Source organism: Prorops nasuta, unplaced genomic scaffold (assembly GCF_024137725.1).
Source record: "Prorops nasuta isolate Cenicafe-Biocafe unplaced genomic scaffold, Cenicafe_Pnas_1.2 PNAS00019, whole genome shotgun sequence".
Taxonomy (NCBI): Eukaryota; Metazoa; Arthropoda; class Insecta; order Hymenoptera; family Bethylidae; genus Prorops; species Prorops nasuta.
In genome coordinates this window covers 335,205-361,162 of record NW_027116816.1, presented here as the reverse complement: position 1 = coordinate 361,162, position 25,958 = coordinate 335,205, and the positions used below count along the sequence as shown (strand labels likewise).

The following is a 25,958-nucleotide window of genomic DNA, read 5'->3' as shown; positions in this document are numbered from 1 at the left end:
CATTGCTTACTCTATTCCAAGTGGTCGCTACCAAAGAGATGTATATGCAGAAAAGGTATAAAAGAAGAAAGGTATGAGCGGAAACTGTCACGCTCCAAGACACAGAAAACAAAGAACACGTCCTACCTCGTCAATGCCGATATGGCTAGTTTTACTTTCTCTGTGGCCTTACATTTCCGTTTGACAGTCTCCATATCGCATCTTCAAGTACATTTTGACATTTTTATTGCATCGTTGTAAGTATCAAAAGATAAGCTCTTTGCATCACTTTTCACGTTTTCTCTCCTGAATCTCGTATAATTTTAATATTAAAATAAAAATTTAACAAAATATTCGTCGTTATAAATTAATTATAAATGCTATTTTCTCTTGAACAGAATAAACTATATTTTTTCTAATCCGCATTTTGCAATCTTAAGTTAGATAATAAAAGTAAATATTGTTTGCAATAGTTTGAAGACGACTAACAATATTCTATTGCACCGAATACACATAGACGTGAGAGTAAGCAAAGAGAACAAAATGTTTAGAATATACCTAAGATATTAATGTTAATTTTAAATCTGATAAATTTTACTGACCTAACAGACATATACCAAACTTCTTAAGTACAAAGTTTTCATGCAATTATTCAGTTTTCATATGATGTATTCCTTTTTTGATAAAGGGCAAGTTCAATTTCACTAAAAGCAAGAAAACGTTCTACTTTGTCTAGAAAATCTTACGGCTACCGGAAGAGCAGAACCTTTTTCGTTACATTCTCAATTCAATGAATTCCTTCTTCGCATCTCCTTCTGAACACTTTGTAATAACATTAACACCTTTTGCTATACGGCATGTCTTTTAGTTTTCCTTTAATTATTTTAAAAATTATGTTTCCATTATAGTACTACTATACAAGTACCAGAAAATGCTTACTACGGATGTTGTCCAAAACTAAAGATAAATAATTCCACTTTTTATGCTGTATCTCTTAGCATAATCAACACCGTTGGGATTGCGTCAGACAGATCCATTTTATGCAGGCTTGCTCTTCCCCCACTCCTTCTTCTTCTCTTCATCTATTCCATTTCTCTGCTCCTCTGGCGTCTCTTACCATCTCTCCAACTACATTCATCTCACACTTGGCCATGGGACAATAAAAGGGAGAATTTACCAAGCGTGCTGAGAAAAGGAGGAATACTAAGCTCCAAGGGGTTTGGTGGTTGGTGGGCGACTGGAGTTAAGTAGATTGGGGGATTGAGGATCATTTTAATGCTTGGTTAAATTACGTAATTGTGACTGGTAAGAGTGAGAGGAAAATGCGGAGAGATTGAGAGGGAAGGAGAACGAGATGGATAGGTAAGGTGAAAGAAGAGAAGAGGGATGCTCGAGGACGGTTTATCAGGTTTGAAGAGAGAAGGAAGGACGAGTTCCAGGCTTGCTAAGTCTCCAGCTCCTATTTACATGAAGAAGAACCGAAGATTTATAACATGCATTAAGCTTGCCCAGAACAATCGTTATTAGGGTGGGATGAGGGAGCGATTGTGTGGGAGGGAAAGGGACAACACAAAACGAGAAATATCAGTGGCTACTCTGTAGGACGCGTGCGTAACTGCAGTAATGCGTAACTAACTAAATCGTTTAATTCTTTTTGTACTCCCTTGCTCGAACTTTGACTTTCATCAGATATTCTTTCTGTAAACGGACTCATTTTTCGTTATAGCACTTTCTAGCTAGAAGCTAGGTGATTAAATGTTAAAAATAATTAGATACCCCCACTTGTAAAGATTCTAACTAAAAATATATAAGGCTCTTGTATAACCATTTTGGGGAAACTGTTTGCAAAGGACAGTATTAAGTTGAAGCTTCATTAATAATTGAATGCAAGTCAGATTGGCTATAAGAGCATGTAATGATAATTTTTGAGGGATCATGGAGGGTTATATACGTATCCTCCAAGCCTTTCAACAAGTCACGCGTCAGCAGTCATGGTAGCTGCTGCTGACTCTTCGGATAATATTAATTATCGGGCTCTTGCATTAGCATAGCTCCTTCGTTTCCGATAATTAATTCCATCACGTAAATAAAGAATACCATTGAGTTTCGAGGCAGAGCAACAGTTGATTCGGAAAAAGGTGAAAATACATTAATTAGTATCGACTTACTTTTCTTACAACTTTGCAAAACACAGCAAGTTAACACTGCAAAACCAATAATGCGATTATCCGCAGAGGTATCTTAATATTTAAGTATCTCCGATTAACTTGAAGAGAATGAAGCCAATTTACGGTTGCCGTCTCTATTTTTATCAATAATTATAAGATTAGACGTGTACTGATTAATTCGAATCGTTCTCTGGAGAAAGGCAATTTTTGGGGTGTCTTTCAAGTAGGTCCTTAAGTCACGTTGAAGAGGGTGTTCTGCCAGATTAGATTCGTAACGACGATACGTTAAGTCGAAAAACGCGTCGTTACGGCCAGGGACAGCTACTTTTCCCTATTATATCTGTGCTACCGACAACTGGCTCTCGGTCAATCTGTCTTCCCAAACATTTCGCCTTTTCTCACTTGCAACCGAAAAACCTTCCCTTTTGGTCGGTCCTATCCAATTTCTTAAGAATGAATGACGAGCCAATCAAAAAAAGTAGGTTACCAGAAGTACTCAGGTCTCCTCTAGAAATAACTGGAACTAACAGATTTTCGCATCTTTTAGCACGGGGTTTCAATCGTTATTTCAAGGGAAGACATAAATAAGTTTTTATTTTGCAATTTTGAACGTAAAAATATGGATATGTAAAATGTTCGGCTTAAGTATGTTTTCGATATTTACGAGACACGTGTATGAATGTTAAATGATCTAATGATAAGATATCACTGCATGCAAGACAAGGCAGATGGCCTTAGGTGTACTGCAGGTATAATACCTACTTGTTAGAGCAATATTTTATTATCCCTGCTACCTCGGTCTCTGCCATATTGTTAGCCGCTCGAAATCGACATTTTCAGCGGTAGTCAAAGCAATGTACGAGCGACGAACTCGTAAATCATATTTTACAACAAATTTCTCTTGCAGCTTCACATGGGTAAAGAAACGAGCTATACCTACTGAACCGTTTCTTAAACCGCTTTATTTTTATAGCTCTGTGGCAGGTGGTAAATCAGATATGTTCAGGCCTGTGATTACTGATGGTATTATACCAGTATTGCTCACCTTTGTAAGACTTTTAGGGACTATTGCGTTATGCGAATTGGTCAGTTAAAACTTTATTAGAACGTGTTACGTTGCTGCTATACAATGGTCGCAATTAATGCCCTGCGCATACACATGGAATCCATAGCGAAATTCTACCCTTTTCGCAAAGCCGCTGAATGAACTTTTAATGGCACGAATTTCAGTTTTTATTGCTACCTCTGTTCCTGCTTTGGAATGCTATGGTCATTTGACACTCGTATCGTTAATCGCTGATTACCGTAACAACCGTAATTATCAAATCTGTACTTTCGCGTCCACTTCATGCATTTTCCAATTGCCAAATCGATACTAAAGTGTTCTCTACATTTCAGGAAAGAAACATAAAAAAAAAACGGAAAAATGAATAGAACAAATGGGGTGACATTTGTAATATTTTCATTATCTTAAAAAAAAAAGACAAAAACGATTTGATCAACGGAGAGTACGAAAAAATGGATGAAATGTAGCTTTAATCAAATCAAGCGCAGTTTCTGTGCTATCCAACAATAATATCTGCGGAGCGATACAGGACAGGCGAACAAAAGTAGAATGTTCGCACAACCCTCGGTACAATTTGTACGATAACAATGATACATAGCTACTCTTTATGGAATACTCTGGATTTGCCTCTGTAGTACATCTCTCTGGTCCTTTTCCTATTTCCATTTTTATAACGTAATAAACATTTAATCTAAACAACTCTTTTCACACAATAAAGAGATTTTTCATCCGCTCTGTCATACAAATATCACCTACCTAATTTGCAGGTTACTTTTTGATACATTATTGGAGGACAAAAAGTGAGTGCTAAAATTTGCAGATTTCCCTAACTGGGAGGGAAAGGCAGAAAGGAACCGTAGAGATTGTTTAATCCTTTTACGCCCATAAAGCCCCACACACACACACATAGACCCCTGCGCATTCTTATTGGGTCGCGTTTATTTAATCGTCCGCGTTGACGCTGCACGCTTCGATTATGGCGCATTCATTGTTGCAATATCGAGTAGCGAACGTGTGCCGTGTATGTTGTGTAAATACCAGTGGAAAAAGAGCGTTACGCGCTAAAAAAAAAGGAGAGTCGTGTGTACTGTGAGAGAATATTCAGCGATTGCAGCACGTTGATGGAAGTGGTTGGCGCGTGTAGCCAGCATTGTACCTTCCCCGGCGTATCTCGCTTATGTTAGCGTGCACGGAAAAAGCATTGTAGCTTTACGTAGCACGCAATCTGCAAACGTTGTGGGAGTCTTGATGATGCGTATAAGCTGCCTTGCAGGTACACCACGACTCTGAATGCTCTTCAATCATCAGCAAAATGCACAAAAGATTGCGTGTTTCTGTCACTATCTACCTACGATTTTAGACGATGATGAAATGCTGATGTTGGCTCTTTCGCTTCCATTTCAACCTGCTATTTGGCCATTTCCTAAAAACAATCATTCATCATCGACCGAAAGAGATTATCCCGCAGGAGTTTATTCGCGTAATTCGTCCCGAGTTAAATTGGCCAATTAGCGCAATGCGATATAGCTATTTTTTCCAAGGGGCATCTTAATAATTGAAATGACCGATACAGGCTACTGATGGCGATGATGGCGGTGCACCAGTGCGGAGAGTGAGTGTAGCGAGCCATGATTGGAGAGGTCGGGCAAACCTCGATGTTTTTCCGCATTGCCAGCGAGGTTGAACAGTATACGCGCGGATTGTACAAAAGTTTTGAGAAAACTTTTCGACCGAGAGCGGCTACCGGCCGAAATCGTTGGAATAGGAGTTGCCTGCAGAATCGGAAGCTTGGGAGGGCTATATAGTTGAGGGTGAAGGAGAGGGCGAATCGGGTGGTCGAAAGGGCTGTCTGCCTGCTGCTTCTGGAGTTTCTACCCGCATAGCGGACTCAAAGCCATTCGCGCGGCGCGCGGCCTCTCGGATCCTACCCTGTGCAGACCCTGCTCTCTACCACCGCCTTTGTCCATTTGAGATTTCGTGGCTAGTAAAAACTATTGCCAGCATTGCAGCTTGGACTCGCTCAAGTAGCTTTTCTCTTCCTTTCGACCATTACGAATTCCACGTGTTTTCAGCCACTGCGCTTGTTACCTCATAGAGTTCAGCACTGTTGCCCCTCAAATTTCTATTTTACTCGTGCAAACACGCGTAAAAACTTGTAAAAAAAAATCATATTTGCACTAAACAATTAACGTCACTGATTAGCCGGCTAAAGTTATAAATTATAATTTGAAAGGGAGTGTTGGGAGGGGGGTAAACATTTGAAGCGGAGAGGGCGTTTTGTTAGAGGATCGAGGAAAAGCTGATGCTTCGCTGATGGCGTCAGGTTGCGCGTCCTGAATTCATTCGTATGTTTCCACGATATCTATACTAGGATCGGCGGTTAACCCGGAGACTCGAGGATTTTCTCTCTTGAACACGATTGTTGCATTATTCGAAACTCGCAGCTTTCGAACTTGCGGCTCGGCTGGCGACGATTTCGTTTTATCATCCTACCACAAAAGAATTAATCGGCTCGAAGGAAGCTGGTTTTCAGCTGGTTTTTAATCGTCCGTCCTTAAGTTTAACTTTGAAGTCTTTTATTAGAGTCGTTCAATTATCTGTTTGATACTGGCTCGTACATATCAGTTACAAGTTTTAAAGGGAGGCCCATTTGATATATTTTATGCAATGTTGCATTATAAATTAAATCAATAGCTATAATAATGCACGTACAAATAAATCGATGGACCATATGAGAGGTCTGGAAGAAAGCAATAGCTAAGCTCTAATACAGAAAAGAAATACAGGAAGTAACATTTACACCAGAGGTTGACGTATCTCGGCATTTCATTTCCGTTTGTAGGACGACGTTTTCTCTTCTATACAGAAGAAATTGTGTCTTGCCCGTTACCCAGTTAAATTGACTATATCACTAGTGGAACGAAAATAGCAAAGATGGATCGATTTGACTCGAGGAAGGGCTAGAATGGAAGAAATGGCGAATAGTAGGGAAAGGGAGTTATATAAGAAAAGCAGAAAAGCGGATAACATGCAAAAAAAAACGAAGGAGTTAAGGAGCTTAGGTATACCATACGTGTATATTTAGTTCAAAATAAACTAGATAAAAAAGAAATTATTTGAAATAGAAAGTACTAAAAAAGCAGTGTCAAACACTCTAGAACTCGAATATGCAGTATCCTGCCAAATGAAAAAATAATTTTATGTCGGATAGATAGATTGGTATTTATATTTAATTTTCCTTCTACATTATAAAGTTTGAAATTGGAGCGCTAGAATCGAAGTAGCAGATTGAGTGTCATAATGTCCTCCGGCAGTTTAACCTTTGGCACTTCTCTATCTTTCCTCTGCATTCTAGTTCGATTCTTAAATTTCAAAAGTTATTATTTAGTAAGACCTCTAATAACCCAGTTTCTGTATTAATGTCAAATTAAAACTGCAAATGTGAGCCAAAATTTAATGATATATTATACCAAGAAGAATTTGTACGGTATGCACTTAGTTAATAATGTATGAATGAATAATTGGTGCCTGTATGTTTAGGAAAGTTTTAAATAATATAGTATGACGTTTGCAATTTGTATGAATATTTTTTTTTACTCTTATCCAACGATTACAGTGCTACTCCTATTTACCCATGCAATCGTGTTCTATATCCGATAATTTTCTTTTTTGTTCCAAACGGCGTTCTAAATGCAACGAGCGAATAATCGACTAAACGAACGTTAATTGCAAGATAGTGTCCTTCTTTTTTTTACTGAGCCAATCTGCGCTATCTCATAAATACTTTAAATTTAAGATTAGAACTGCAAAATATAGTCATAGATATTTAGAGTTAATTAAGTTTCTTTTTCAAAAAAGTACAAATGGTTTCTTGGCGGCATGATATCTAGAAGAAAAAAGCTGGACTTTTAATAGAAAGTTAAATAAATTGAAGAACGATTTAGTGGTTATATGACGTGTTAAATTTACATAAAAGATGTAAATGAAACATCAATGACCTAGCATTAAATTTACTTATTGCCTCTAACCTTTACTTAAAGCATCGAAGACGAACTAGCGGGGGCAATAGAGCATGTTGCAGCAGGGTATTAAGTTAAGCCAAGTTTAGCAACATGGAATCCGGCTCAAACACGACCGAAATAAATACTAATCACGATTCTTAATCAACTGATTCTGGTTTCTATATATAAAGATTGCAGTAGCCCAGCTGCCACACAGAACGTCCTACATTTCGACCATCATCAAATATAATATTCAATGCTGAAGAGAAGCACATAATTTTCATTTTCTTTTCTTTTTTTTTTCTTTCATATCGGTGCCAATTTTATTCATTAGAGAGTACATTTATATCTTCCACTTACCATATTTAAGGTAGCAACAGTTTAGGTTTATTCGTGTGATATATTACGAGGAAATTTATCGGAGGTTGCTTTCATGGCTTACGTTTGAACAAAATTTGATTGCATATGAAATGGCATGTAAGGATTTAGTGGTCGCGAAGCAGCGTGTAATGTATTTTGCCCGTCACTACGACTAGTGCTAAGCTCCAATCTTATTACACAAGTGTGCTTGGCATGGTTTCGTCTGTATCGGTGTCCCATCCATGTACGTGTGCTCTGCGGACCTCCTGCCTCTGACGTATTCGGCTAAGAACGCCCCTAAGCCTCTAATTATACCGTGATCTATGTTTGGTTGCTGCCGATACTTTCTGGCATTGACAATACGACTTCTATGCTCTTCGATTAGCTTCGAGGGCATAACTCTCTAACGGAGCTTCATTTATCAAATCAATTATTTATTATCCTATTACTGTGTTATGTCCAAAACTTTAGCTTGCTGCTCCTGTTGACATTTACTAAACTCAGCGAACACGTTCAAATGAAACATCTATGCTTTGCAACGTTCAATTATACCGGAGCTTCGATAGAATTTCGACATTACCGATTTATCGGATTCAACTATGTTGCATGAGATCGCAGATATTATAAAAACGTATAAGAATGCTTCGATTTGGTCCAGAAGCAAGGGATATACCAAATTGTATAAATTTGATCAAATATTCAACATGTTTTTTGTTTATTAAATTGCATCACTCTTTCCCCACGTATGGTTGGGGCGATTCGTTAGTAAACTTTGGTAAATACAAATTTTCCCTTGTGTAATTAGTATATGACCTGGTAACATTCCAATAGCATCGATATTTTTTATACTAAATTGAGAAGATACGTGGATAGAGCAGAAGTGATTTTTGTGGAGCTAATGTATAAAAGAAGAAAGAACGAAACGAAGAAGAAGGAAACGATAGAAACGAATGAAAGCGAAGCGTACTCCGCGTCGGTGAAATCGGATTAAGAAATCGAGCTGGATATTGCATTTTTGATCGGAATCTACCGGCCTCCGCGGCTCGTAACCGTCCAAGCCTTCCTATTGGATTGAATTATTAAATTCAATTTTTCGAGTACTGAGAGATTTGAATTATTAAGCCAGCTTTGCCCGGAGACTGTTTGCAATCGTGGCTAGTTTTTTCTTTTTTCACTACGCTCGACTGTCTAGCCATACGCTCTTTTCTCGGCTGCATACGTAATTTCGTATCTTTTCAATGAAATCGAAGTCTTATCAATAGGAGGCATAGAATCCCTATATATTTTTTTAAAAGGGTGTTCTCTGTCGATATGCGTAAGATTGAAACGGCCTCTCGACCTATAACTATTTTTAACTTTTAAGAACTTGGCACATATTACTGCAATCTAATTTTATAGGCTTTATTAATACACTACTTCAGTTTTCAACAATTTGTGTAATCAAGCATGTGTAATAGTACTACATTTACTACCGCGAAACAAACTGTAGAGAAATGAGCGTTTCAATTTTTCTTTCTCTGTATACTAATAACTTTATATATACAGATTTTATCAGCGATGATACACATACTTTGAACCAAGTATTTTTAAAGATAAACCGAGCCGAAAAGTCCTGTAACATGTTTTTCGCAAAATCATTGCGCGTGTTTGAATGAGCGAGATAAATCATTTTGAAATGAAGGAATCAGGACTCGAATTCAACAGAATTACAACTTTCTTTTCACTTTTATTGATAATTCTCTTTATCAATAAACAAATGGGGCTCGTATTTCTCACCGTTTGTGTGCGCCACCACACGCACACATTTGTCAAACTGTACCGATTGTAAATATTGCCTCCTGACGTCTTACTTTTTTGATCCTGGCACTGTATAAGATCTATTTTCTGCTTATTTTTAAGAGGATTCTCACAGAAGCGCCTATTAAACTGAACATTATGGACAACAACATGGCGTTATTTGTAGAATAATTTTAAAGTCGTATTAACTTTTCAGTTACGCGTAGTATATGAATTGCTCTATCCAATAATGTGATCATAAAAGAATTATTATACAAAAAAAATAAATTTTAAGACAACTCTTTTTTCGCTTTCTAACAATTTTACTGTTTTATTGCATAGAGCACATTGCTAAGTTATTAAAAAAGCAAAATGATTTGAAAATCGGTTCTAAAATAACACCTTAATCTTGCGCAGAAATTTTGACATATGCGATGCTTGAAGGATCCCTTTAAGAATAAAGCCTTTCTATACATTCTTCGAAAGTACAAGCTAAAAAATTAAGAATAATTTTTTCTTTATGCTGTAGATTATCCGTAGTATTTGCCTAGTACTTTTTGCATAGTGCTTATCTAAAAAAACTCGTTAGTAAAACTAGCCAATTGCTAGGTCAGATTTTCTTGTTTATAATATAGTGACTGAAGGTGACATGGTCCGCTACATGAAATATTTACCAATTCACCAAGGAAATTGCAATGAAATGAAAAAGAAAACATAAGTATATATTTACATATACTTATGTATACTTACACTCTACCGATTGAGAAAATTTAAATAAGAATTGAATTGAAGGTCAAAGGTAGAATGAGAATAACTGTCAGCTGTTTCCTATAGGAAGTAAATGTGGTCTGGATGAATTTGGGAAATGCCAGTAGAATCCGTAGATATCGAAGGGAAGTCAAAATAGGAGAGGGTAGCAGAAGAAGAAGAAGAAGAAGAAGAAGAGTGCGAAAGGGAGATCTTTACTGGCTAGTTTTCCACGCGATTTCCCGCGAGAAATCGAGGAAGGATTGGGGATTCGAGATTGGAGTAAGAAGAGACTGCAACTGCGAGAGTATAGAAGCTCAGGAAAGAGAAGCTCGTAAAGGAGACGCACAGAGAGAAAGAAAGGGAAAGGAGGTTGGGGACGGTCTAAGAAAGACGAAATGAAAAGATCTAGCGACTTTCTTAAGTGGGTAGTGTGAGGTCGGCTAAAAAAAGAAGGCATGACGAGAAGGAGGCTGGAGCCCTAAAGGTAAAGTAGGGTGAAGCGACGGAGGAAAAGTAAAGAGAAAGGAGAAAGAGCTAAAGAGAAAGATGAGAGAAGTGGTTAAGGGTAGTAACTGACTGAGACACGGAGCAGTGACTTAGCCAGAGGTATTATCGTATGAGAATCTCTCATCGGATCCAATAGTTTGAGCGCGCGGATGTGGAATAAAGCTCATCAAGGATTCAGTCCGCAATCCGCATTCGATGAATTAAAGATGTCCTCAGGAGTAACAAGAATGGATATATCTCTCCAACTGTAAGACCGGCACCCTTCCCTTTTACACAGACTTCCCTGTCTAAACCCCACTCTCTCTCTCTCTCTCTCTCTCTTTCTCTTTCTCTCGTCTCATATACCCTTCCAAGCTATACGGCTACTATCACCTTTCCAATCCGTCCGATTGCCTCGATTTTTCTTTTCTTATTATGAGCGGGATTAACTTTTGTCTCTTCTAATAAGCTTCAGGGCTCTTCATTTGTTTCATCCCATGCGGCCAATATTGATTAATCAGAAATTTATTCCCCACACTAAATTTCATCAAACATTTAACGTCGAGTAGGATTCTCTAATTGTTTATATTGCATCGAGAGTAAATCATAATTATTTGTTTAGACTAGATTATTATTAGAGAGGGAAATATTTGTGCGCAAGATGAATACAATAGAAAACGCTTGAATGTGTTCAAAAGAAGAGGGTGGTATGAAAAGTCTTTAGAGGTGAATATTGATGCTGTTGATAGGGAAATATTGAATTTCTGGATATAGATTTGTATGTACCTGTGTAGTTTTGCCATCATTACGATGGTGGGCCATAGCTGCAATGCGGGCTGCTATGCAGCCGAGTGGAGGGGGTAGGGTACCCTCCGTTTACCCTATAACGTATATGCACTACTATGTACTTACCATACACCGACTATCCTAAGAGTGAGTTTGGCTTGCAGCCAGGTAGGCTCCAGATTCTGTCATCCTCGCTGTACTTATATTTCTATTTCTACACACATAAACGTATATCTTTAGCAGTTCAAGAAACTCTCGGGTTAACTTTCCTATTAGATTAAGGCCTAAGTGAGCTTCTTGATCCGACTAGCAAGGTTATATACTTTTTGAAAAGATTTGCTTTAGTATTTACCATCGTTTTTAATTTTTACAATTATGCTGTCATACATATATATAATATCTTATTGACGTGACAATGAGTATTTTTTCCAATTATAAGCTTTTATCAATAGCAACTGAAATGTGGTTTTTGAATGGATTGTTCAATCATCAAAATAGCGAGGCGCGTGAGAAAAAGCAATGCGATGAAGAATTTTGTTTTCTTTTATCTTATTTTAGGCGCGAAGCATAAGGCGAAGGAAGTGAGAAAGGGAGAGAAAGTACGCGTTGAATGGTAGTTTTGTAGAGATGGGGTGAGCGAGGAGGGAGGAGGTAGGAGAGGTCACAGAAATATATGGGAGAAGATACAACATGCTGGGAAGGAATATAAAGAGCTGCGTGTGTGAGCATGTGCCAATCATCCAACCAATGTTTATTTATTTATGTAGAATAAATGGGACAGAGCCGTCGTCGGTTAATTGCTGCTTTCAAAACTTTGCATATTTGGGGTTGTTAAATTTTGTCACTCTCTACTTTTATTATATAATATGGATGTCAATTAATTATTATTTATATAACTTAAGCTCTCTTGGCTATTTTAATAATATAGTTTTCAGGTTTAAATAGCAAATTGCATTTCTTTCATAAAAATCTCAATTGCTAAGCTCCAAAATCTGTCAAAATTTCTTATAGACTTCTACGTATATCTAATTTATAATTAATTGGGCTTTAAAGAGAAAGGTAAACATAATTGTAGGATCGATTGGAGTCTCTTGCATAACATTTTATCATTGTGGTGAACTATACGAAGGTCTCACTGACTGGAGTGCAATGTCAGCATAGATGGAGGTCTTATTAGTGAGATGCTGAGAGGGATGTCTCTTTTTTTACCGGGAGGTGTGTCGTGCAGCCATTAATATAGCTGTAAGCACCGAGCTTTCCTTTGCTAAGGACCAAAGCAGTCACTCTCTCCACGTTTATTCAAACGATGCTTTAGGTTGAGCGTTGAAGGTCCTTTGACGAAGGATAAGTAATCCGCCTGGCGGCGGATCCTTCGCGATAGCGATATGTGCGTCTGAGAGAGAGAGGGACCTTGCAGAAGATTGAGGAGAAGGGCCGGATAGGGAGTGAGAGAGTAAGCAGAGTTGGTGAAAGTTTTTTTTAGATAGGAGCAGGCAGAGGAGAGAGAAATAGAGATGGGAATGTCGCTATGACGCGACGAAGCGAAAGGAGGAAGCGGGAAAAAAGAAGAGACAGGGCCATTCGTTTCAATGAACAGTCCCTAAGAATGGAAGAGCAGTCTCTCTTCCTCGCTCGCTGTCGAATAGTTTGCGATAGAATTTCGTACATAGAACTTTACGTGAGCCCTCTCTGAATAGAGAAACAGTCGAGCGCGCGGACCAACACCTCTCTCTCTCTCTCTCTCTCTCTCTCTTCTCCTGTGTATACGTTTTTCACCACGCCGCCGTCGCCACGCCGCGCCGTACCCTTGTGCTCACGCTATATCCCTTTTTCTTGAATCTGTACAGATGGATGAGATCGGATTCGCTAGTCCTTCTCTTTCTCGTTTTCAACTAGAAGTCTCGTGCTGTTCTTCTAACAGGATCTCATTTGAATAAAACTCCACGGATCTGCATTTCTTTTGATCTTATTTACTATAACTCTGGCTGGACCGTTTCTCGTGATAGTAACCAATATATTTGGAAAAGTGAAAATTCCGCTTGGTAAACTTTCTTAGTTGCGAGAAGTTTGATTCAGATATAGGAAATGCAATAAATGAAAGAACGGGGTTCTTTTTCGATTTAAAGAAAAGCTAGACATGATTTTGGCACGCTATAGTCAAGCTTACGAAGAGCCTTTGCTGCTTACAGTTGGGCAAGGTAGTAATCATATGTTAGCAATCATATAGCAAAGAAAATGAGTGAAATTAATTTATTCGTATTTATCATTTTTGTTAGATGCATTAATTTTTAGATGTATTAATCAAGTTTAATACAGATAACGTCAAATGAAAATAATGAATTTTCTTGATACTGTGACAGTGACCGAAGGATGGCGTAATTTTCCTCTCCAACCTTTTCCTCTTTAATAAATAATACGGTCTACTCTTTAATAAAGAAGAAACGCTTCATATCCAAAGCCAGGTTGATCTTTTATAAGGAGATCCCTTGAAAAGAGTAAAAAGAGAGCAGTAGTGAATGAGGGGAAAGAGGGAGAGAGATAGAGAGTGAATATAACACAAGCTTGGATCATTTCGTAGTATGAGCCTATAGCATACTAAATGGTGCATCTAAATATTTGATAATGCTACGAAGCCTCCTTCCGTGGTTTTGATGAAGAGGTCATGGCCAGGGAAGTACGAAGCAAGGGTAAGGACTAGGACAAGACTTCCTGAATTATTATACGATAGTCATGAGGATTAACCAACCACAGAGATGAAAAGACTCCAAAACAGATTTCGAAAGAACCGGCTCTTTAATAATAAACCTATTACCATATACATATACGTATAGAAGTAATGTTAAACTTCATGCAGTTATATAACCATTAAGATATAAATGTATATAGGTACACATGGATAAAAAGTGGTGCAAGCAATATCATGCAACAAATATCACATGCAAAATACGCTTGAATGTAACAATAAATATGTATAGGAGAGTTGTAATAGAAGAAAAGACAGCATTTTCGAATAATCCATGTTTTCGCCTCTTTCAGAGATTGCTCCATCCTTCCGTTTTTGATGAAAGTCATCATTATGCATTTTACAGTCTAGCTTTATGAAAATGAGAGAGAGAGAGAGAGAGAGAGGGAGAGAGATAGTGAGAAGGGGGATGGGTATAGGGAGGAGAGGTTAGTTGGGTGGGAAAGTCTGGTATGAGTTGGAGCACGTAGCAGACGGCAAGGAGCCAAAAGACATGGAATTCCACACGTTGCACGAAGCGACGGAGGAGAATGCAAGTCGACCAGTCAGTCAGCGAAAGAGCGAACCAGCTAGGCAGCCAGCAGCAAGCGAGGGACCAGCGTGGCATCATGGTGGCAGTTTCGGCGCGTGAAAAATAAGCCGTGGGTGGGTTGGAGAGCGAGAGAGAGAGAAGGGGGGGGGGGGTGGGGCAATTAAAGAAATGACAACCGTAAATTTTCGTAGCTCCGAGAGACATTTTAGAGTTCCTACCAGCAACGAAATTGCTTCCATCAATCCCCGGTGGGACAAATATTAAAAGACTATCGGCTAGAGTGCGTTCTCTCCGTTTATATACCCCTATTCAAACCTCTACCCCCTCTCATTCTCACTCTCTCACTCCTCGATTTAACGACGTTTTCATAGCTCGTGTCAAAAAGCCTCCATCCCTGCGTCCTGCGTACCGAAATCCCAATGATCTCCAAAGGGCAATGTGAAGGATAACTTAAAACTCGAGTCACGACGATTTGGCTTCATCGATTTGCACTTCCTTTGCAGTCCTTGAAAATTGCCGATCGTTTTACCATCTTCTGTTCCTTTTACTCTGGATTTCTTTGATTTGGGATTTTCTACTTTCTCAAGAATATAGCCAAGCCTGCAGGGCTCTAACGTTTTATAGAAATTTCGATTTACAGTAAATTAATTTTAAATCAGTTTACCCAAGTATATTTCCATCTAATGTTAATCTTTATTGTTCTTAATTTTTGCAAATTGCATACGCGAATTAATAAGTACTGAGGAAAGTGTGCCATTGTGGTATAATATCTGACTTTATCGAATGCACAGCGAAGGAATTTAACGACTATTGAGTATTGCAAGGTCTTTGGAGGGGTCTGGATAAAATAGAGTATAATTAGATAGGATAGGGTCCAAGTTATACTTAGAATAAAGCCATGTTTGGCTCAGAGCCAAGCTTTGTCCTTTATCGTTCCTTATACTGACCTCGCGGGTGTCGCGAAATATAACTATAAGTATGCCGAAGACAGCTTTCGTATTACTTAGGAAGCGTGGAGGTCCCTCCTTTTTAAAATATATGTTTATAGTAAATTAATTCTTTAGGTTATAACTATTTTTCTCTATGTACCCAACGTGCAGCTACAACGAGACACTGATAGTGAACCAATAAAGTTTATTTATTATGCTATATAAAATTGTAAAATCACTGCAGTTTTATCTTACTTGATAGCAACTACTAGGCTTCCTTGCACACCGTATTTCCACGCATTTTTATGGTTAAAAATGCACGCTTTACGACAGTCTACGCTATATAATAAGAAAATATGGTGCTAGCGTACACTAAACAGATTATTTGTAATATTTCCATTCTTACAAGGGGACGCTATTGCGACTTTTATGCTGAAAATGTGTACATTTTCTTTGAAGGTTTGTAGGTAGTACGTAGTGCGAATAAGGAATTAAGTGAGAGAGTGACGATACAGCTGGAAATTGTAGTCGATAAAATATCAGGTCGTATACATACCCCTCCATGTGCACCCTTTTTTTATACTTATTTAAGAGTTAAATCGACGCGTGAAATAGTCTGGATATAATAAAGGGCTGCCTATGCATACTTTCTTAAGGCTGTTAATTAATACGACGCACCTGCTAAAAAGAATACCTATAATATGTTACTGCGATCTGACAACAAAAATTTTGTCATTGATTCGTAAGATTTTAAGAATTGAGTGAAAGGGGAGATAATATAAATATACTTTAGACTCATTAAAAAATATTCTCTATTTTAAGTTGATAACTTTAAACTCACATAGTTTTGTCACAAGCTTAAATGTTTTAATCGAAATAAGGGACAGTTTACCAAATCTTTTTAAATATCTTGAAAATTTTCTTCGAGTTAAAATCTTTAAAATTTTCGCAGAGACCCAAGGGGATTTTGAAGAGTTTGACCGTTCAAAAACTGCAGGGTTTTATTCTGCTGGATTAAATAAGCTAGTTAAACGTCAGTAAAAGCATATTGACTTAAGTGGCTTTATTTCGGTTAAAATAGCTAAGTTTGTGACAAGTTACATAAGTTTAAAGTTAAAAATTATAAACCGACGTTATTTTGTTACCAACCTAATAGTTGGTAATTCTCTATAAATACTATTAGCATCAAGTATGCAAAATCAAGCTTGAGTGAGACTAAACTAAGCTAAAGCATCCTCGTGGGTGCGCGCAGCACGTTTATCAAACTATGAGGATTAATCACTACGCTCCAGTCGCAATACTTGTATGCTATTTACTAATTCCAATTACTGTCAGCGATCCTCTTCGTCACCTTTGGACTAAACCATCCTAGTGCCACGATTACTTGGAAATATTTTAAATCATTAGAGTTTTCATTTTCCTATTAACTATAGGTGTATATACATATAGTGTTTAGTTTGTTTGAGATAATTTAATCAGCATCATTTATAATTTACAGAATTAATTACATCATTTGAGTTTTCAGTAGACGAGAGAGTAAAAAATTTTGCCAATTTTATTCCAAGTCGTACTACGACGTTTAGCTGTTCGATTGAGACTACAAATAGGACTTTTCGGCAGCATTTGCTTCACTGATTGCACATATAAAGACAGTATTGAAAAAAATAGAGGAACGGAGCGCTCATCAAGTAGAAACTGGCTTCTTAAGGCATGTGCGCTGAGAAAATTAAAGTTTTAATTCAGTTTTAAACGAAGCTCAGACTACAGCAATTACGAAAGTTTCGGTAATTGGCTGAATGAGGTCGCAATCACTGAATGGAGTTTCCGGGTTGGAAGAAAGACCTTTTACAAGTGTCGATATATGTATGCCAACACTTCAGAAATGGTTCGCGTGCAGCACAACTCCCGTTCTTCTATCTATACTCCAGGGTTGCACTAATTTGTTCATTCTTTTCACCTATAAAAAGAGAAAACGAAATTGAAACAAGAAAATAAAGGATGTTGAAGAGAGAGGGTGGGGGAGAAGGGGGAGCTGCGAGGAGAGAGAAAGTATCTTGTAGGGTAAAGAGTCGAACGATGGAAGAATAAGAATACTACTACGACCAATGCTCACTCTAAAGATTAAGTTGCCTCTGTTTGCGTTTAGCAAAGCGGAAATCGTGTTGATGAACAAAAACATTCCAACGCCTTCCAGTGTCTGATTTCTTGGAAATATTTCCCAGACAGAAACTAACGAGCGTAATTCAGTTGATAACCAACCGTAAATGCTCATTTGTAACTTCTGCATTTTGAGATGTAGTTTTCTTCAAATTAAATTTATACGATTAACCAAAAAATATTGGTTCAGTAATAAAATTTTATCAAGCTTATTCAGATAAAGCTCCCGTCATTATGTTTACGTCGTAGCAATAAATGTTGTTTAATTTTCGCATAAGTGATTTAATCTTTTGCTTCCTAATGCATAACAGTTTTATTTTAATTCATTTTTGTGGAAAAATTCAAATGGGGGAAAACTAATGTTTTTATTATTATGATTATAGAGAGCCTAAGGGAATACTTCACCAAGTATGGGGATATCACAGAAGTAATGGTTATGAAAGATCCTACCACACGACGATCAAGGTAAGAAACATGAATTTTATATATACGTTAAGCTGTAAAAAGTCCAAAAAATAATATTTTGACTCAACCTTTAATTGGCCTTTCTATGTAATATCAATACATGGTATTAAGTATTTTATCAACCCATTATATCTAAGGGTCATCTGTCCCCTCAAATCCTGGCCATCTAAAGGTCAAAACATATAAGAGGTATTATTTGCATGCATTATTATTAAAAAGGTAATTCTTAATCACAAACGTGATGACTTTTCATTCAAAGTTTCGCTGTATAAGAGGAAAAATGTCAAGAATGTACAATATATATCACTTTTGTTGCATTCCTTAATTGCATAATTCTAACACGAATTCTTTGTTTGATTAGCCTTGATGAAATTCTGGATTTTACAAGTCTTCTCTTGTTTTTATTTTTCCTAATATAAATATAAAAAATCTAAAATGATGTGACCAATATACTGCATTGGGTGCATAATATTAAGTTGATTGAGACTCTTTTTAAAGGTCAAGCCCGGTATTAAAAGATTTGTAATGCAAATAGTCCAATTAAAAAAAATTCTGTTGCGAAAAATCAATGGCAGAGGAATAAGGTTTATTCTATTTGGGAATTTCAACTTGGCGCTTACTCCAGAGTTTCGTGAGTTTCAAAAGCGTATCTGCAGTACAGATATGACTGTGTCTGAATTGGCTTGCAGAACGGCTAATGCGGAACATCTGCACTCCTGCGATGCAGATAGCAAAACGAAATAATGACCGCTTGAAATCGGTGAACGTATCTGTGGTAAAACTGTGCTCTCTCTCTCTCTCTCTCTCTCTGTTTCTTATTAAATTTCTCTGTCAGATGAGTTTATCTGCAAGCTTTCAGCATTTTTGTTCTTTACTATTTTCAAATACATTAAATAATTTATATGGATTCGAAATTTTCAGCATAAATGATAATTTTATAATCTTTAGCATTTACCGAGAGCGAAAAATGAAAATTAAGTGAAATAGTAAAGTGCAAAATTTTCAGTATATTGATCAAGATAAATTTTTCCGAGTAAAGCGTGCAAAAGTAAAGTTTGATGGAATTTCTGTAGAAATCGATGAGGGATACCTTTGGCATATACTTCGTACCAAAAGATACTTGGTTATAAATCGACCCTGCGTGATGTGATAAAAAACGACTTGGAGAAATTGTTTACGGTATTATAAATAAGTATATCATCAGTAACAATAACTTTTCTACTACTTTATTCTTATGGCCAGCCTTCTTTTTTCAAAGATGGTATATATACCATAGTTTGCGGATTTGCGTGGCTCGAAAGTCAACCGTGCATTTCTTATTTCCCACTTAAGTCGTAGCGCAAATGCTCGTAAATAAAATTCATTCTTATGATTATTCTTACTCTTTTAGTGAAATACAGGTCTACACAGAATTGATTTCTTTACTCATTATATAGTCACATTATAAGGATATTAATTGTTTTACATTTTGCAGTAAACCTCTTAATTACGAAAACTTTGTAAGCTAATATGTGATCATCGCTATTAGCGGTGTTCTCGGCTAAATTGTTTGAAGAATCTTGCATTTTATCTTATGCGTGTACAACGGTGCTGGTCCTCTTTTTTCTATATAAAAACGAGCAGTCAGCCTGAAGTGGTATTGGCAAATAGAAAACAAAAAGGAGGATAGAGGATGAATGCTAGCATCAAAGTAATTATCTGTTTTTAAGTAGAGTAAACGAGAGAGCGACTATGGGGGCGGGACAAAGAAAGAAACAATCAATGAAGGGGTTGCTCCAACCGTACAGGAATCATCCGCACAGATAAACATAAAAACTGCTTTCTTTTTCATTTCAGTTCCATCTGATTTTTACTCTTTTCAACTTTCACTTTTGATTTCCAAACGTTCCTTTGATAATTTTGATATATTTACTGATATTTCTCTGTGTGATACTTTTTTAAAAGCATCATAGAAATTTGTAATAAGATTGAAAAATATTTGCTAATGAGTTATGTTATATGATGTTAGCAATAATTGAACCTGAAAAGCTTAATTATATCCTATAGTAAAGTAATTTTTCTGTTATTTTTTTTTTATTTTTAAATGGAGCACTATATCTAAGTGCTGGCCGTGCGAGCATAAGACATTCGAATGTCGATATTTGGAATTTATCGACTAGCGTTAGCCTGATATGTTGCGCGAGAAGTAAGTTCGGACACTTTGACACTGTACTGGAATAACGTTGCAGTGTGGGCAAAGCCGTATAGCTTAACAACATTTTTGTTACAATTATTTGCATTCCGACATATTTTTACATTCCACATTTATCGCGCTACATTTTAATTCGTTGATTCCACAGTGCTTCGCATTTACATTAATTCGAGCAGCCTGCATTATATTCGCTTTAGTGGAAGTAATCTACGTGGAATGTCTTTAATAAATGTGTCATTGTATTATTATTAATTTCATTTTGGTGTACTGCATTGAAACATACAATTTAATTTGACCAGCCTCGCTTGGCCAATTAAATTATTACGCCATGTGAAATGTGCCATCGTAATATGTACTTCTGATCATACATCAGATGCCACTTTCAGCTAGAATTTGTTAGCATTATTCATTGTTGCAATGTTATTGAAGCGACTACTTCAGAAGAGATCGTTAGATCAATCGTTCTATCTAATACTTGGTTAGGTTTCCTCCTCCATTTGCACTACACCTAATTAATTACTTGAAAAAATTCGTAGTTTATTACATGCGTTTCTAACGAGAATGAGGCGTAAAAACATGCAGTGATTGAAAAACTACCAGAGGGGGAAACAGTCGTATAATCATAGCTTAGACAGCAAATTTGAGGACGTAGATTCGCGCAGATATTTTAAAGAAAAAAATGGTCGATCTATCATTATAATATATTACGGCAAAGTTTGTCACCTCTTGAACCATGCAAATAGTTTAGGATGAAATACGATACGAAATGGGAAGTGGAGCGAGCGAGGTTTTCCAAGAGGAAGTTTTCGATTCAGGAGCTGCAGATAGTTTCATAGATTTCAATTTCATTTATTCTAAATCGTGGACTATCTTCTGGTGAGAGGAAACCGCTTAAAGGGCAGTCAGAGAGTGAATGAGGTAAACAGGGGATTGCACATGGAGGTACGTCGACTATGGGGTTCGAGAACAAGGGTGGTTGAATCCCTCAGCGCCACGTCGTAGCTCATATCTGCCGCAAACGGACGTGGATCCTGTATGTAGAGGTGACTTATGGGGTTACTCTGCGGGTTGTAAATTAATGGTTAGCCCGTGGCATGGGGTTCGGCCTAAGGGTTCTGCTTGATCTACGAGCGGCGTGTGTGCCAGGTCAAACGGAGCTCGCCCACTCATACTTTGCTACCTCGTGAAAACTCACCTCTCTCCTCTTCATCCCTCTCTCCCTTTCTCTTTTCTCTCTTCGTCTCTATCTCCGGCCCATCCCATCCCACCCCCTCTTTATCCCCACTTCTCCTTTATATCACCTTTGAAATTTATTCTCCTCCCTCATCGATATCCCCTTTCAACCCCTTCTATCATAACTTACGCAATCATTTAAGTACTTTACATTTTTTACAACCTTATCACCCGTTAAATATTCATAAATATTAAGCCTTTAACTTGAAATAATGTCTTTGGCCAATCAAATAAATCGATCGGTATTATATCCACGTACTCACTTTTATATTTGTTTTCGTGGTTGAGATAAATTTCTCCATGATAATGTATAAAGAAGAGAGAACACGAATGAAGATAGTTCACTCTAGTTTCTTAGATGGCACCGCAAGTCCATCGGTGATTACGGTAAGCCCCATTATTTGTAAAATCTATTCGAGAGGGAGAATTGTATCTTCGATGTAAAAGGAAATAAAAAGAGAAAGTTCTATTTCCTGTTTCGAACTTATTAAGACAAATACACACTTTCTCCTATTCTGCTGCTAACATGGCGCGGAATAACACCGCTAATGAACAAACTATCCGATTTGAAACCAACCGAAATACACATTTCGCAGCGAGAGAGTCTCGAAAGTATACAATAACAAATCTTAATTTCGCACTGTAAGATATCGTTTCCGCGCGGAATGCTACCACTAATCGTTGATAGGCGTGAGAAATATCCTCCTCTTCTCTCATCATTTCACTTCTTTACCCTCGTATACCACTTTCATCTCCTTTCGTCATTGTTATTCATACTTTACGAGGGTTTACCTATATGATACAGCAAAATTATATAATAATTTTAGAAGAGTAAAATTTGCTCTGCTTGCACATGGCCATTTATAATACATTGACGAAGAATAAATTGATTCAGGTAACGTCTCGGTTTATTACACAATTGAACGAATGCTGCAAATTTGCTCAAAGGCACTACTGAATCTGGGATATTCGTGCCTCCTTGAATTTATTCGTAAGGTCAAGAAGACGAGAGGGAATAAAACAGAACGAGATGGAAGGAAAATAAAGAATTGCTGATATAAAGGAAATTGGATATGTCGCAAGAGAGGCAAATTGAGAGGCCGTTTGAATATCCAGTCCCAAGAAAATCTTTAATTTGATTCCAAATCGTTATTGACGGAGAATTGAACTGCATGATGATTGCAACAGTTTGAGTATTAATTGAACGAGTGGAAAGTAATTATTATCAGGCTTATAGGTAATATGTAAAAAAATGCAGGGAAAGGCTAATAGTGGAGACAAAAGAGCATGGCCAATAGAAAGAGCAAAAAATAGTGGGTGAATTTGATTTATTACGCGATAAGCACCCCTGCAACTTTCTTCCCTCAAGGTATAGTCATTCTTTATCAGAGCACTCCTAGCCTGACACTACCACGGCATGGCATTTCGAGGCCTGGATACTGGCTGTATGAATCGGGATTATTAAGGTTCTCCTTAAATCATTGATCTTTCTCTTACCGCCTCCCCGTTCCGTTGATGGTCGATGAAAACGACGTCGTCGCGAACCCCCGACTCTCAATCTTCGTACACCTCGGGGAGGTAGTATAAGGCCTCCCTTCAACACTTTAAACTACTTTACTCGTTTATCGATTCAATCGCTCCTTTCTTTACTTTTTCATACAATACAAGCACCTGCTGGGAATTTTAAGAATTCTCGCATAAAACAGACTGTTTTTCGATTTCACTCTCAATTCTTCAAACTTTCGTGATTTTCTCTTATTAACGATCTCACCAATTACTTTTATAATAAGTAATAATATTCAGAAGAATTGGGCAAAATACATTAGATATACAGCCAAACGTAACGTTTAGAGTATATGGTAGAAAAATATTGATCGAAGGTAGTAATATAATTTTTATGAAAGTACCAGTGATGATGAGTTAACGCGCGCTCGATAAATTAATAACAGACTAATTGGACTCTAAGTCAGGGCATTAGTGATACATTTCATGATAATAATCAAAACAGTAAATAGCCAGAGATTAGATCGTTTGAGTAGCGAGCATTAGGGACATTAGCAATCGTCGCACATTTGAATATGAGAAGAATGCAGCAGGATCGATAGGACGATGAAGAGAGCCCTTAGACTTCCATAGGCCTGCCGGTACCTTTGTGCTTTCGTGTTTTCTAAGGGTTAGTCCGAGGTAATGAGGTCAAAGGTAGTGCAGTCACGCGCAGTAGATAGCTATAGTTATATGGTACTTTAGCTGATAGCCATAAACACGAGGTTGAAGGTACGATACCGAGGGGTAGATGCGAGAAGGTTAAGTAATTTATCAGGGTTTTCGAAAGATGTGGGTGGAAACGGTGCGTCTGGATTCGTCAGAGAACGTGTGCCAAGTCCCGTGACCAATCTCATAGTGTGAAGCCTTATCAGCTTCGTAGGTGGTCTTAGGGCTGCTCGTGCTCGTGCCTCCCGTATATTCCCAACAATAGTTCCCAACTGACGCACCTAGCGAAGCATACGTAACCCCAGGATTCTTGACCTACAACCTGCAACAAACGAGATTACTCACTTCGTTATCTTACTTTTCATGCATACTTCAAGTAAAGTCCTCAACTTCTAATCAACCATTCATTTTGTCAGAAATAACAAAAGTCACTGGATGGAGATCGAATTTAATAACAAGATGCATTTGATAATAAACGTGAGTAGTTTGCGATATTCGTTCGATGGAGGCTCATCGTAGGGTATCTGGAGTAAAACTGAAATCACGAAAAATCCACATACACTATTCACACATGCATAACAGCTTCTCATTTACCTTAAGCTTCTCTCTTTTTCTACCATTCAGTTCGGCAGTAGTCCGCGTTTTATAGCGGTAACACGCGATTCCTGTCCTAACTCGCGCGGGGCATAACGGGTGTCATCATACAAATTCATAGTAATAATCCACTTGCACGACAGAATCAACATAATATACATACTGCTTTTATATACTAGCTGTTAAATCTCAAATAGAAATTGTGAGTTTTCCAATGGAAACTAATGTTAAATATTGATTTTTTGTGTAATCTTAAGACGAGATACACAATTAAACATTATATTTTAGAGCTGATTTGGCTTCAGATTCCGTGCGTATATAAGTTTGTTTAATAATTAGCGATAGATCGCGATAGCTTAATTTGATCTGTAAAATGATTGGACTCGCAACGCTTAAATCATCAATATCAATTTATCTGCTTTGCCTGTTTAATCTACATCACATTGTGCTTAAAATTCTACTATGACTGGCAAATTATTAGGCGTCCTTATAAAGCATAAATTGTTTTCTGTGATAAAGAGAGGCCGACGGACCAGTCATTGGATAGTGTACTGGAATCATTAAATGTTGCTGTAAAGCGCTGTATGATTAGAGGTTCATGCAAAATATAATGAGACTCCGATAGTGTTTAATCGATGATTTGATTACCGAAAGATTACTAGCAATTTCTGCGATACTATATCTTAAAATAGGAGCAGCAATTTCATATTAATTTTAATTATTATATTATCCATTATGTATAGTGTATATTAGAAGAAGAATGCACATACAATTTTGTATGTATTATACACAATAAATGGTAAATCTTGCTAAATCTTTCCTTGACAAACTCATAGGTGGCAAAAGGGAAGGAGAAATTAATTCATTTGACTAGCTCTTGCATATTATATCGAGAGAATTTGAGCCGAACAATAGATACGTGAGATGAGAAACGTCTAAAATGACCATATAAAAAGTTCATTTAACGAGGAAAGTTAATTACACGACTCGAATCCCATTGCTGTACTCAAAAGGTTTTGTGGAAGAGTTCGAGAGTCCGCTAGTGTAAAATGCGCGTTACGTGGGTAATGTCTCCCTGTCAGTCTGCATTACATCGACTTTGGCTCTAGCAGCAATGATCGCTGCGATATTTTCAGCTAGAGTCCCCGTTCTTACGAGGTACGTGGGTTGGGTACACGAGATTTTATGGACACCCGTTATGTCGTTTCGAGCTACCGACTGTTTAACGGCACGCTTTTACGATACGGTTTTGTAATGCCGACATTACACGGAGCAGTGCACAAGGGAATACGTTACACCACTGTAAGCTCTTATACGCCAAACGAAGACTCGATCTTCCCTTCCCTCGTATATACCCTCTTCTTTTTTTCGCCTTTCTCTAACCTCCTCCTCCTCCTCCCTATCCCCTTCTTCTCTCCCTTTTTACCAGCCTAGATGACAACGACCCGGTGATTTGTTTCCGGAATGACAGCTTTCGAGAATCCAAGTAATAACGACGGCTACTATATGTACCACTACCACTTCGCACTTT

At 37.5% G+C, this 25,958-nt stretch overlaps 1 protein-coding gene across 3 annotated transcripts in view; it reads left to right on the top strand.

Moving 5' to 3' along the window:
* The window catches only part of Rbp6 (RNA-binding protein 6), a 509,520-nt gene that overhangs the window by 199,921 nt on the left and 283,641 nt on the right, over positions 1-25,958 (top strand). For all 3 annotated transcript variants that reach the window (XM_066739196.1, XM_066739197.1, XM_066739199.1), the window contains exon 3: positions 18,117-18,198. In XM_066739196.1, coding sequence (XP_066595293.1) covers positions 18,117-18,198 — 82 coding nt within the window. The remainder of the gene's footprint in view (positions 1-18,116; positions 18,199-25,958) is intronic.